Here is a 13,720-nt window from a genome sequence, read left to right on the forward strand (position 1 = left end):
GTGCAAGGTAATATATTTAAAAAATAATAATTAAACCGGTAATATCTTTTAAATTTTTAGCATTCCTATTATATCCTTGAATATCTTAACCGTTAGATCTTCATCAAACTAATTGCTAAATAACTACCTCTACAGTAGAAAAGAAGCGCTCAAATAGAATTATAATCTTGGATTGCAAGATACTAATTTGCATTTCAAAGGAGATTGCATAAGATCTGTTCGGGATAGTTAAGGATAAATCTAGAATAGTTATTCTTATTTGTTATTCTTAAAAATAAAAAATTTATTCTAACAATACTTATTTTTATATTTACTTATATGTTATAATAAAAATATAATAATTATGATATAAAGTGAAAAAAAAAACTTTTAAATTTAATATAAAATAGATTGATAGGATAGATAGGCTTTTTTATTATTCTCAAAATAAATTTTTTATTTTAAAAATAATTATTATTCTTATACTCACTTGTATTCTATAATAAAAATACATAATTAACTTTATGTAACATAAAGTGAAGAAAAATACTTTTTGATATGAGATAGAGTAGATCGATGGGATAGACAGATATCAAGAATATATCAATAATTTTGATAAGTGTGTAATGTAAATTATAATTTTGATGAATAATATTTGTATTTTAAAATAAGAGTACTATAATATTTAGCTATTATTTTAAAATAAAGTGTTATTTTTTAGAATAAAATAATATTTTGTTTTTTTAGGAATTTATATTTTAGCCACATGTTTTGAAAAACAATTGAAGAAGCCTAAGCTAAAGTATCAAGATTGAATTAGTTAGATTCAATTCGAGCTTATTTCGAGCAGAGCTTAAGCATTGGATTCAAGCTTATTTCGAATAGAATTCCAGTTGAATCTTGAGGTTTACTCTTTATAAAGTCAAATAAAAAATATAATCAAATTGAATTACATATTCACAAACCTATCTCAATCATCTGGGTAGTAGAGGACTAAATTGATTTGAAGAGAATCCACATCTTGATATCAACATAAATATCAGTATGCGAGAAAATTACTTCACAAAGTATATTTACAATCACTCCATGTTTGATGATTCAAAATATTTCAGTTCATATGTAGAAAAGGTTTACTTTCTGATACATACTATGATCTTCACACAACTTCAATGTTTTCCTTCAATTGCTAATCGATCAAAAAGAGAAGAAAAAAGTAGAAGGAAATGAAATCCTTCACATCATAATACACAACTCTGCAAGTTTTGACTTGCTGCCAAAATTTCCATTTGCATCCACTCTCACATAAGGCCTATAACTAAGTTGAGAAGACATACTTGCAAGAAAGAAGAATATAATTCTGTCCTGGATAGCTTATCAGCATCATTATCACTTGTGAGAGTTGCATTCCTTATCCAAGAAACAGTTAATAAAAAATTAAAGAAAAAAAAAACACTTTACAAGCGACCAGTTTTCTCGTCTTTCCTCTTATCTGCCGAAATGAAAGAATATTCATGTACAGACAAACAAAATTGAAAAAAAAAAAAATCAGGTACCCAGAAGATAAAATCGAGTTATTTGTATCAGATCAAACTAGAACTGCCTTGAAGAGGAGCACCCTGGGGGATCCCAGAAAATGGGTCGCCGAATGGATTGTTGGAGGCAGCCTGAGGATGAGGATAGTGAGGTTGATAGGACTGTGGCATCATTGTGTTTTGTTGCTGCTGATAATACTGTTGCTGCTGCTGTGCCATCAAAGACATCTGGACATTAGTTGGAGGTGCAATGTTGTTGGACGTGGAAAATGGGTCTCTCATGTCGAAAGGATTAGCAGCTGGCCCACTGCCATATGCTTCTGTGTTCTGCTGTCTCCTACTTGCGTCGTCGTATAAGCTATCAAGCAAAAGCTTGTCGAATCCACCAGCCTGTTGAGACAGCCAATTAGCAATATCATGACAGATGTGATGGTAGATTCCAATGACGAGCTTGAAAACCAAGATCAGAAAGGGAAAGGAGATGGTTCTGATATATTAGTTTAATTTCATAGTACACGAAGCAAGGGTATATTTCTACGACTTCATGCTTGAAGGTAATTATATATCATTGGAAAGTCGAGATTTCTATTTTATGTAGCAGATCTGGGTGACTGGGCTGCAAGATTTCCAGTAACAAATTATTCTTCATTCTGGCATATTAGCTGCATTTCATACATTCTTTCCTCAATTTAACACTTTGATCTTTATAATATTAAACTGTTACAGCATACTAGACTTACAGAGCACCGATTAGGTCTTGATACCTCCTTGTAGTTAATGGAGCATCACATATTTCAAGTTGAATATTGTGGCCAATATAATTAGTATCTATAGTCAGTTCACAATATATTCTAGATTTTCTTTAGGACAAGAAAAGTAAGCTCAAGGTTAGGAAAGCTACTAATCTGTCGGAAGGATAGGGATACTTTAGTCCTCAGATGCTAGGCAGATAACAGCTAATTGGGCTTTTAGAAGTCAAGGTGGCACAAAAAGTATAAATCCAAGGAAATAAGTCAATAACGTACGAACTAAAAGTCTGAAACTAATGCATGGAAGGGAAACATAAATTATTTCAAAGTTCAAGAATCAAGCCTAGGAAAAGTTTATATGAAATTCTGGAGGGAGTGCGTAATTGATGGTTGCACATGAGTTCCACCTGAGGCATGTACCTAGGTGACCAAGGCTTTTCTAAACAACAATTAGCCTCCAAAAATACACAATTCAATGGTGGTTGTTAAGTTGTTATCCTTCTAAGTTGAATTTTTTTGTTCCTCATACTAAATAATGCAGATTATGTTATGCATCAGTGGCTACATAGCAGTGAAACTAAAAACTATCAGACTTACCAGTTTGCTCTCAGTCAACTGATTATTGTTTTCACTTGGTGTTGCTACTAGAGCTAGCTCCCAACCTGAAGAATCAGTTGCACCCCCAAAAAAGCCAGTAGCACTAGATTGCTTCGATTTATCCCCTGCAAACAATTATTTTAGTAATAACTATTTAATGACAATTACACCCAAGTGCATTACTTATGTACCTATGGTGCATAGAATGAGAAAATCAGTGTTCTAAAGTTACAAGCTTCTTGGTTATGTGAATGGAGAAAAGCAAAAGTACTCAGATTCTGCAAAGTGCCATCATGGGAAAAGAATATAATTGATGATCCTCAAAAAATAGTTTTAAATAATAAAAAATCAAGAGATAATGTATTAAAAATAAAAAAATAAGAAGATGAACACAATAAACAGTAAATAATATGGAATTACCAGATGGAATGATAGCAAGAGCCAGTGCATTACTTTCCTCCAGTTCAGCAGCAATGGGGTTTATTTCGTCCAAACCCTGCATGATATCATACCCATACCAGTTGGATATAGTTATAAGTTGCAAACAGCCAATTAGTAAGAAATAAGGGCATGAGTGATGAAACAAACCAGTAAATCCGCAGTCGTAGAAGGTTGAGCTGCAACCTCTACTGTAGGCTGTGGCTCTTCTTCAGGTTCAACTGGCATTGTTTTCTCAACTTCTATTGCAGGTTCTCCTAGACTCTTTGGCGGAGGAGGAGGGGGAGGAGAATCTTCTCTGTTAGTTATTAAGTTCTTCTGCTGATATTCCTGTTTCAACAGCATCCAGACCAATAAGCACTTATTTTAATGCCCCTTGCTACAATCAGGTAGCTGATCTGTAGCAAAATGAATCAAGAACTATCTGAGAAAAAGAAATCTGAAATACAGAATGCAGCGAGAATTCAATCTCTTCCAGTATCCTTGAAATCATCAAGGCAACAGTCTCAAGTCTCAACTGCACAATATTCTATCCTTCTAAGTTCTAAGACATACTACTCTGACTAAGTTGTTCCATAAAAGACATAAATTTGAGGACAGTAGAGAATGTTTAACACATTTCACATTACTAAAGATCTATCAATGGAGATGGTTTCCAAAGAAAAGTTGTCAAAAAAGGGCACAGACACATGCGCGCGCACACACAGAAGAGGGAGGCAGGGAGGATAACATCCTGATCATAGATTTAACATGCTTGTTTCAATACGAAATTATGAAAGCACTTTGAGCGAGAGGTACCAAAAATTTGGAAAAAAAAACCTATAAATTGGCATGATAAACCTTGCTATTTTAAAATCTTCACTTTGAACACACACACACAAATATACTGGTATTACATTGTTGGAAGATGCAAATAGTTATAGGCCTTATTTTGTTTCTTTAGATTGAGTTTACATAAAAGAATTCCATGAGCTCAAATCTTTTCTTTAGGAACTTTTGGTTTTAAACTTACTGGCTTACTGCCATGAATATAGTTCTAAAAAGACAAATTCATCAAATACAGAATGAATGAATGAAAACATAAATAAGGATGTGAACACCTAGAGATTATAGATATATGTTAGAATCAGTAGAAATCTAATTACTCACAATGGTCTTAGTTGAAACAGCAGCGGTCCGTGGTGCTTCTCTTATATATTCTTCCATTGTTGCAACAAATGATGGTGGTGGCTGGAGATAATTTGGTATAGGTTAATTATAATATCAGAACTGAAATATATAAGAATGTCAGTAAATCATACTCATCCCGATTCAGTTTAAATAATAAGAACCAGACCTCTCTCAGAACAGGAAACTGGAAGTTCCTCGTAAGCTCCAAACCTCTGCAGAACTCATAGAAATCAGAAAGACTTAATGCCTGTTAACAGCAGAAACCAGATTTTCAGTAGTCAAAAGGAATAAGTAGACAATCCACAAGATATTAAGTTAAGCCGAACTCTTCAGATTCTTCCATCAAATAAGAGACCTACCAGCTGGCCAGCTCTTTTATAGATATCAAGAGCTTTAATAGCATCAAGTCTTGACATGTCAAAGAACTGCAGAAGATTACTGATTACTTACAATGAACAAATGAAGAGACCAGAGCTACAATCATATAAACTAAAAACAAATAGAAATCATGGTACCATATCAACAAGATTGATAATTCCATCATTGATTGCACAATAGATCTTGAAGCTCTCCTTTAGAATCTGAGAAACCAAACATTGGACATTGGAAAATACAAAATTTATTGTTAGTATCTGAAAAACCAGACAATAGCTTCTCCTGTTTCAAGTGCACCATAATCAACTTCAAATATAAAATGTACGAATGCTGTGCATGTTGACCATGAAAAATTCAAACAAAAAGAGACTGAGATTTCAATATTCTCACGAAACTGGAAATATCGAACCATAAAGCGACATGAAAGTACTAAGATGGAAAACGAGACTTTAGTTGCATGAAATAACTATATGCTTCTAAATATCCATCTCTTTCTTCTCCAAGAAATAAGATGTAGGAGATTGTATAGCGAGAAATAGAAGAAACACATTGATCAGCATCTAGAGTTCTAGGCAAACATTGAAAGATGTAACTATTATAATTTATAAGTAGCCAAAGGAAAGGACAATCCATAAAATGAAGCTTTAATTATAAATTAAATAGCTGTGGATATTGAGGAAGGTAATGCCAGAACAGAAACAGAGTAAGACTTGCTCACAACAAATAAGTCCATTTTCTATTAACTATAACATCTTCCTTCAAACCAATAATGCAAAAGAAGAGATGTGAGCATTACCCCCAAGGCACATGCCTTGGAATGGATGGAGTGAGATCCCAAATTGATAGTGATGAGAGTAATATATTTTCATTTATTTTTTTGTTTCAGATATATATTTTAGCTAAAAATTAGATTTATTTGGGAATGCCTCATTTTTTTAACAACCCCTAAGAGATTTGGTTGTTAGTCTTTTTAGACAAGTTTTGTTAGAATTTGGTTGGATTTCAAGTCAAAAGAATCATGGTTTGGTTACAAACTAGATTAAGAAAGATTCCAACTAGTTTAGGTTGTGATTTGAAGTAATATCCTCGTCTCTTCGTATAGGGTTGAGGGGAATTTCGAAAATAAGAGAATTTGCAACAGAAAATTAAATAAAATTTTTTATTGTAGAGAATTCCATGTGTATCTCTTCTGCCCTCCTCTCTTCTCTTTTGTGGTGGCTTCCATGTTCTCTTCTTTGTTTCTCCCACAAGTCGGGTGGGTTGCCTAATTGCGTTCTTTCTCCTACAGCCAGGTGTGTTATTTTCCCCTCTTTTAACTATGTATCCGTGCTAATGTGGGAAAAAAAAAACTTAGGCAGAAAAGGAGATCCATTGATACCCTACCTTTTCTGTCTTTGGGCGTGGATCTACAACCTCCTTATCTTTTTCTCTATCGTCATATTTCTTACCATAGGCCACATGATATAGTTTTCCTTATCAAAGGTCTTATGCTAGTTATCAAGCTACCTAATGAGAAAAAAAAGTCAAGCTGTTTGACACATATATTATGAGCTAGTTGAGAAATACAAATCAAACATCTCAAAATAAAGCTCATTAATGACAAAAGCCTTAGTTGTAAGGTAAAACATATACAAACAATAGAATTATAGTTAGTAAAGAAATATTGTACTTTGAGCATTTTCACAAGAAAAAACTTCACCTACAAGGGCTTAACTAAACTAAATTAATCTATATACGTATACATGAGTATTCAGTGAGTCATGATGATAACTAAGACAAAACAGGAAAAAGGAAAAAAAAACATACCAGAGCTAATGCATACTGTATAAGATAGTTTCCAAAAGCAGCTCCTTCAGGCTACAATATTCAAAACAAAATCAGCATGTTGATTATAATCTAGAACAGAAACTGACGAATGTTTTCTCTAATTTTCTCTCTATAGTAAACCATCGTCCACCAGTAGAAGAAAGAGGAGAAGATTCACTACCTGGCAGCCAACAAGGCGGAAAAGCAACTGTTGTAATGCAGGTAATTGTTCTAGAAGGTCCTCACAACCCAGGTTTCTCGTTTTACTATGCCCCTGAAATTTTCATTACAATAAATAAATGATTAGAAGAGAAATTTGTACCAGTTAAATCAAACAATTTCAGGAAGAGGAGCACCTTGGGGGTTTCCTCGGTAGATTTAGATAAACGCTCTGCTTCGATATCATATTTTAGAACCCTAAAGCACTCGAGTCGTTCCTCTAAGAATAGTGCATATGTGCGAACCCATGCAGAGCAATCCCAAGCTAGAATAAAAATCTAGACATCTCAGAAATATGTGTATCCAATTCCTTTTTCTACAAGGCCAAATTATACTGCAGACAGTATCAAGAAAGGAATTTTTGGGCAATGTTTTGGATAAGCCAAATACCCAAAGTCCCAAACCTACCTAGAGGACTGGAATCATCTTTGAAGTTGGATATTTGCAAAACATGCCCTTTGCGGGAATAGTTCAAAAGTTCCTCTCTAAAGGTAGGATCACCCTCCCTCAGTGTTCGGTGTATCACTATCAATGTTTTGAGAGCAACCTGTAGAACATCATCAGCATTATTCCGTCTGTGACATGTATACCATTGAGCAATATATGAGAATCTTACAGATCTATTATATGTGTGAAGCAGTTCCATGAAATAGAAAAAAGCACAAGCTTCAAAGACTCAACATCCCAAAAGGAAATTCTTTTCATAATGAGCTGCAGTTCTAGTATGAATATAAAAATCAGCTATTGAAAGAATCGATATAGACCATGCAATTAAGATCCACAAATCATCAACCATCTATTTCGTGCTAATTGCTACAATATTAGAAAGTCATGGTACAACAGGCTTGGAAGAAAAAAGATGGTAGCAGATATGCCAAAGACATATTTCATGGAACTCTAATGTTAGAAACTCAGCCTAAAACTTGTAGTATTCGGGACAAATGCTATGTCAAAATCAAACCTTAAGAAACCAAAAATGAGAGGGAAAGCAGAGGAGTAAAATCTCAACATGAGCTGTTCTATCCCAGTTAAGGGAATGTGACTGTTCCCTCTTCTTCAAGAAATTCAATAAGAATTATGCAGTTCGTAAGTGACTAGTATCATCTATAATTCTGGTGAGCAATGACTGTATCAAACCAAAAATACGTAGCACAACCAGGTTTTTAAAGAATTTTGTATCAGATCTATGTAATTTTAGCTAGTAACAACCTTAGCTAATGAAGATTAGGCAGAGATAATTCACGGTTTTGAATAAAACTTCCGAGGTCAATGCAAAATTACAACGGTAGAGAAGGAAAAAAATGATACGACATCGTACCACCCAGTTATGAGTCTTCGCCAATCTCCTTGCAAGGGCGTGCACGCAATAAGCAACATCTGTTCGTGGACGAACTACAGATGTAGCAGCAAAGATCTCTGAAACAAAAACACATAAAGGAAACAAACAAACAAAAAATTCATAGATTTAATACCCATTACACCAAAATTAAGATAGCAAATAGTTCTTGGAATACAATAAAGTCGACAACTTGACTTCATCAACCGAATTCAAGAACTCAAAAGAACTGCACGGATCCAGAACCCCCCCTACAAAAACTGGCATCAAATCATCGGTCAAAGATTGGAACTTTACTCACTTCTAATGTGGCGCTCCTTGGGCGGCCGCTCCACGTGGTTGGTGGCCTTGACGACGGCAATGTCGAGATCCTTCGCATCAAGAACAAACTCAGACGAGATCAAGAGAGAGAGAGAAAGGAGAGAATCGGTAAAGATTGTGATCGATGTAGATATAAATGGAAAGATCGGACCTTGAATTCACTGTTGACCTTCGCAAGGCTGACGGTGGTGGAGTCCTTCAAGGCGCCGTAAGCCTTGCGCCAGCTGTGGAGCGTCCCCATTCCGCTGACCCCAAAACCCAAACCCAAATCCTAACCCTAATCCAGCTCGTTTTTCCTTCCACTCCGACGACGGCGGAGGAGAAGAGGAGGGGGAGCGGATCGCGGCGGTGATCGTAACAGACAGCGGAGGGGTTTTATTTCCAGCTCTCCGATCAACTACCTTCGCTATTCTCACCCCAATCTATTCTCTCTCTACCTTTTGAAATGCTTCTTTGGGTACCCTATAAATGTACCCAAAGTATGTATGATATGCTTATTTTTTTAGAGAAATTTATATATAACACCCTCCTTTATAACATAATTATGGTTTACACCCTATATTTTCACTATTTACAAATCGAGGCAGATGCGTAGAAAACACCCGGGTAAGAGTTGAACTAATATCGTCATAATATTCTATTAAGTAGAGATATTTTATTTAGTATGACTTAGTTGAGGATATTTTCGTAATTTTTTTAGTTTAGTTAACTTAAATAAGAGATTTGGTTAACTTTAACTAATTGATCTAACAATAGGGTATTTTTTTCCACATATTCGCTAAATCATAGGGCTCGATTTATAAATAGTAAAAATATAGGTATATAATATTTTCTAGTTTATTTTGATGACATAAATATGATTATATTAATATGGGAAATTTGCATATAACACTCTGTCTTTTTTATATTTTTGCTATTTATAAATCGAGTCTTATAATTTAATGAATATATATGCAGAAGATACCATACTGTTGGATCTATTAGTTAAACTTAAATAAATCTCTATACTAACAAAATTACGAGAATACTCTCAATTAAGTCATACTAAGGATATTTTAGTTATTTTAAAAATAAATGACATTTTAATTATTTTAAAAATAAAGTATCTCTACTCGACGGAATATTTTCACGATGTTAATTTAAATTTAAAACCTAGAAAATTTTCTATACATATTTATTAAATCACAAGGTTCGATTTATAAATAGTGAAAATATAGGGTGTTATATGCAAAGTTCCCTGTTAATATTAACCGATACTTTGAGTGTACACTTTTGGGATTACACCAACCACTATGTGACTGCGCCATTATAAATTTGCGACACGTCACGGCTAACCAGCAGGTCCCACTATCTGGTGCGGCAGGTCACAAGTCGGGTTCTTTCCAAGTTGGTGCACGTAGGCCCAAAGGGAGTACTGGGCCCACGCGTTGCTTCTTTTTTATTTAAGCACACGTGGCGGCCCTTCCGTCGTTGTAGACCAAATCCGTGTGCCGACGCGTGCATCGGAACGACGGTTCCAAAGTTTGTAAGAAAGGATTACGCTCGGCACGTTGGCTATACGTCGACTAATTTTATTTAGTTTTGAATCATCTCTTATTTATAATTAAATCCAATTATTATCCCATCCGTTTATATATAATTAAAAAAAATTGATTTCTTTAATTTTGGATACATTTTTTTATATAAATATTTGACCAAACTAACTTATTTATTAATTTAATTAAAAAAAAATTTGGAGACGTGAGATGCCACGTGTTAAAAATAATCTATTTGGGCAAATTATGTAAAATTAAGGGTACGATTTGCGAAAAATGTAGTGTTTAATTTGCAAATTTGTTTGAACATAGGGTGATATATGTAAAATTTTATTTAAGGAAGGAAAGATCTTTTACCCAACCTCTCACCAATACCACTTCCATCACCTACACCTGCATCCTCTCAACTAGGGGTGGCAAAATTTGACCCGACACGATAACCCGGCATTTAATCGGGTTTGGGTTTGGTCTAATCGGGTTCGGGTCATAAACGACTCAACCCGCCTAACCCATTTAATAAACGGGTCGTGTTCGGGTTTATACAACTGACCCGTTTTGACCCGTTTGACCCGTTTAATTATACGGGTCGGGTCGAGTTGGGTCGGGTCAACCCGCTAACCCGTTTATATATATATATATATTATAAAGTAACCTAACCGGCTAACCCTCTCCACTCTCCACTCCTCCAGCCGCCTCTGCCCTTCCAAATTTTTTGCCTCTATCTCTACTCTCTCTCCAGCGGCGATCGTCTGCCACCGCGTCTCCGCCTGCCGCCTCCCGCATCTCCGTCTGCCTCCTGCCATCTCGACTTCGCGTCTCCACCTGCCATCTACACTCCCCATCTCCTGCATCTTTGCCTGCCGTCTCCTCTCTCTGTCTCTGCCTACCGCCTACCGCCGAGTCTCCTCTCCATCTCTTCGCTTTTCGCAGTGCTGCAGTCTCCGCCTGCTGCCGTGCTGCAATCTCCGCTTGCCGCCCCTGCTCCCTTTCTCCGCTTGTCGCAACTGTCTGCCGCGGTGCCTCCATCCTTGTATCTGCTTGCCACGGTGCCTCCATCCCCGTCCCCGTCTCCGCCTGCCCTCCTCTCCTCTCTTTGCTGCGTTCACTCTCCTCCAACCGCCTCTCCATCCCTAGCCGCACCGACCACCTCGTCTTCCTTGGCAGATCCGGAGCTCGCGCCATGGGAGCCAGCTCCTAGAGCCTTGCCTCCACCGCTGCTGCTTTGTCAACACCAATGTTGAAGCTTGAGACAATCTGAATTTATTTTTACTAAATTTTCCTACAATATTGTAAATTATGCTGGATTTGTGTAAATTTGTGATATTTTATCTATGTGGGTGTTGTATTACGCCGATTAACTCTAAACGGGTTAAATGGATGTAAATTTAAATGGGTTGTATTTATGGGTTAAACGGGTGGTTAAATGAGTTGAATAAAAAATATAATATATTTATTAAACAAGTTAAACGGGTTATATAAAAATATAATTTATTTATTAAATGGGTTATACGGGTCGTGTCGTGTAATCCGTTTAATAAACGGGTCGTGTTTAGAAAAATTGACCCGTTTAATAAACGGGTCGTGTTCGTGTTAGCACTGTCTTAACCCGACCCGAATTTGACTCGACCTGAACCGGGCTAACCCGACCCGATTGCCACCCCTACTCTCAACCCAACCCACCATTTTCTCCCCTCTCACCAATACAACTACCTTCACCTTCTCCACCTGAATCACCCCATTACCTCCTTTTTCACTTCCTGCACCGCAATCCTCTACAATGACTTCATTTGATGGTATCACTTCATGTTTCAGAACAGTTATTGCCATGGCAGTCCATCACCAGTGGTGGCCTTTTCTTCAACTCAATGTTCAGAAGACAGTTTGTTTCCCATGGGTCACTAACAGAAGAGTTTCTCTACATGCAACAGCTTATGGGATTCACAAATCCTAACTTAACTTTTTGTCATCATGTTTCTCGCCTCCACCAGAGTCTCTCCACGAGCTTGATCCGTTGAAGATGATAGAGATTTGTGGTCCTCTTTTTGTATCATTTATACTATTACAGATGTGATTAAAAGAAAATAAATTAGTGGGTTGTTTCAAACTATACATCTATCATTTCACCTCTATTTATACTGTTACAGAAGTGGTTAAAAGAAAATAAATAGTGAGTTCTTATAGGAGTTAAGAGAAAGATACTAGATTATACTCAGTTATAGCTCAAGGCAATGGGAAATTGGCTTTTAAGATGAAAGTAGAATTCCTATAGTTCTCCTTTGGATCAATGATTCAATCTTTTGACTCTGAGTTACTTAAATAGAGATTGAGAATATATTTAATTCATGTTAGAACAAGCTATTAAAAGTTTTCAACCTCATCTGAACGAGATCCTAAACTCTGAAGTTGGAATCTTCTTTTCTTTACCTTTACTTGATATCTTCGCACAATAATTCATGTAAATCTAATTTTAGAAAACTTCGCATTGTACGCTATTTTTTTAATAGCTAAGAATATTTTGAATGTCATTAACAAACTTATTACCATGCCTTCCTTTATAAACTTTCGGATCTTATCATTGGCCAATGATATCGATGAAAGAATCATAAGCCCTAGTTAGTTTGGCTTCGTCGAAAATTGATTACCATTTTATGCACAACCCTAGTGGCTTCGTCGAAAATGATTGGAATTTTTGTGGAAATTATGTTAGGGTATATTGCCCACCAACTCACTTTTGAATGGTATTAGGTTCTTGAATAATGTTAGAAGCATATTTGCTTCGACATCATTCCCATTTATTCTTTCGTTGTAAGGTGGCCTTTGCTTTGTTTGATTTTGTAAGGAATTGCTTGTTAACAATAATTTTTGGAATAATTAGAAAAATCATTTGTGGTTTGATGAGGGAACGGAGCTTTTAGCTAAATCTAACGCCTGGTTGCAGACCTGTTTATCTGTTATCTCATGGTACATGCGGAGATTTTGAAAAAATGTAATCTTTAATGGTGAATAGATAGATATTAAAAAGGTTCGGTTTATGTCATTACACTAACAAATAAATATTTTGAAAACTTCTACATCAATCCTACGAAACCTAATCTCTCTAACTCCTTATCCGATAGGAACCACCTCTGGTGGTTAAAGGTAAACACATATGGCTCATCTATTAATCGGTGTGAGATGGGAGGGGCGGGCTTCATAATCCAACAGGCTAGTGGTGTTCCAATACTTGTAAGGGTTCACTTTGAGATATATCATTCTGCTCACAATGCTAAAAGCTCTCCTCTATCTTACGGACAAAGAAATCCCTGATCTTTTCATAGAGTTAAAATCTCTTCTACTGGTTAACATCATAAATAGACCCAACTATGCCTCTTTGGCAATTGACACTATTACCGGTGACATTATAATTTTAACTCATAATTTACTAGATTGTAAAGTTAATCGATCCTACAGAGAAGCCGATTGTGTAGATAATCGGCTAGTTAATTGCGATCAAATTCTTGGTTATAGGTGTACGTGGAATGAGGATTATCCTATAGAATTTTTGTAACTTTTAGTCTCCGACTCTAACGGAGCTTTTTTTTAGTCGTTCGTCTTGATTAATATATAAAATCTTTTTCTTAAACAAAGAAGTGATGCTTCATTACAATACAAACAAATCCATAT

At 35.8% G+C, this 13,720-nt stretch overlaps 1 protein-coding gene across 1 annotated transcript; it reads right to left on the reverse strand.

Annotated features, from left to right (window-relative positions):
- Positions 1 to 1,081: 1,081 nt before the first annotated feature.
- Positions 1,082 to 8,792, reverse strand: LOC140760639 (putative clathrin assembly protein At5g57200). Its single transcript, XM_073097680.1, has 15 exons — positions 8,674 to 8,792; positions 8,503 to 8,572; positions 8,184 to 8,281; positions 7,274 to 7,412; positions 7,003 to 7,130; positions 6,828 to 6,920; positions 6,647 to 6,697; positions 4,981 to 5,046; positions 4,825 to 4,890; positions 4,632 to 4,712; positions 4,445 to 4,525; positions 3,446 to 3,625; positions 3,278 to 3,353; positions 2,858 to 2,982; positions 1,082 to 1,901 (listed from the first exon to the last, which is right to left on the reverse strand). Exons 1-15 carry the CDS (start codon positions 8,761 to 8,763, stop codon positions 1,560 to 1,562), a joined length of 1,686 nt encoding a protein of 561 aa, XP_072953781.1. The 5' UTR covers positions 8,764 to 8,792; the 3' UTR covers positions 1,082 to 1,559.
- Positions 8,793 to 13,720: the final 4,928 nt, after the last annotated feature.

This window comes from Typha angustifolia, chromosome 5 (genome assembly GCF_048772165.1).
Source record: "Typha angustifolia cultivar Huaian chromosome 5, ASM4877216v1, whole genome shotgun sequence".
NCBI lineage: Eukaryota > Viridiplantae > Streptophyta > Magnoliopsida > Poales > Typhaceae > Typha > Typha angustifolia.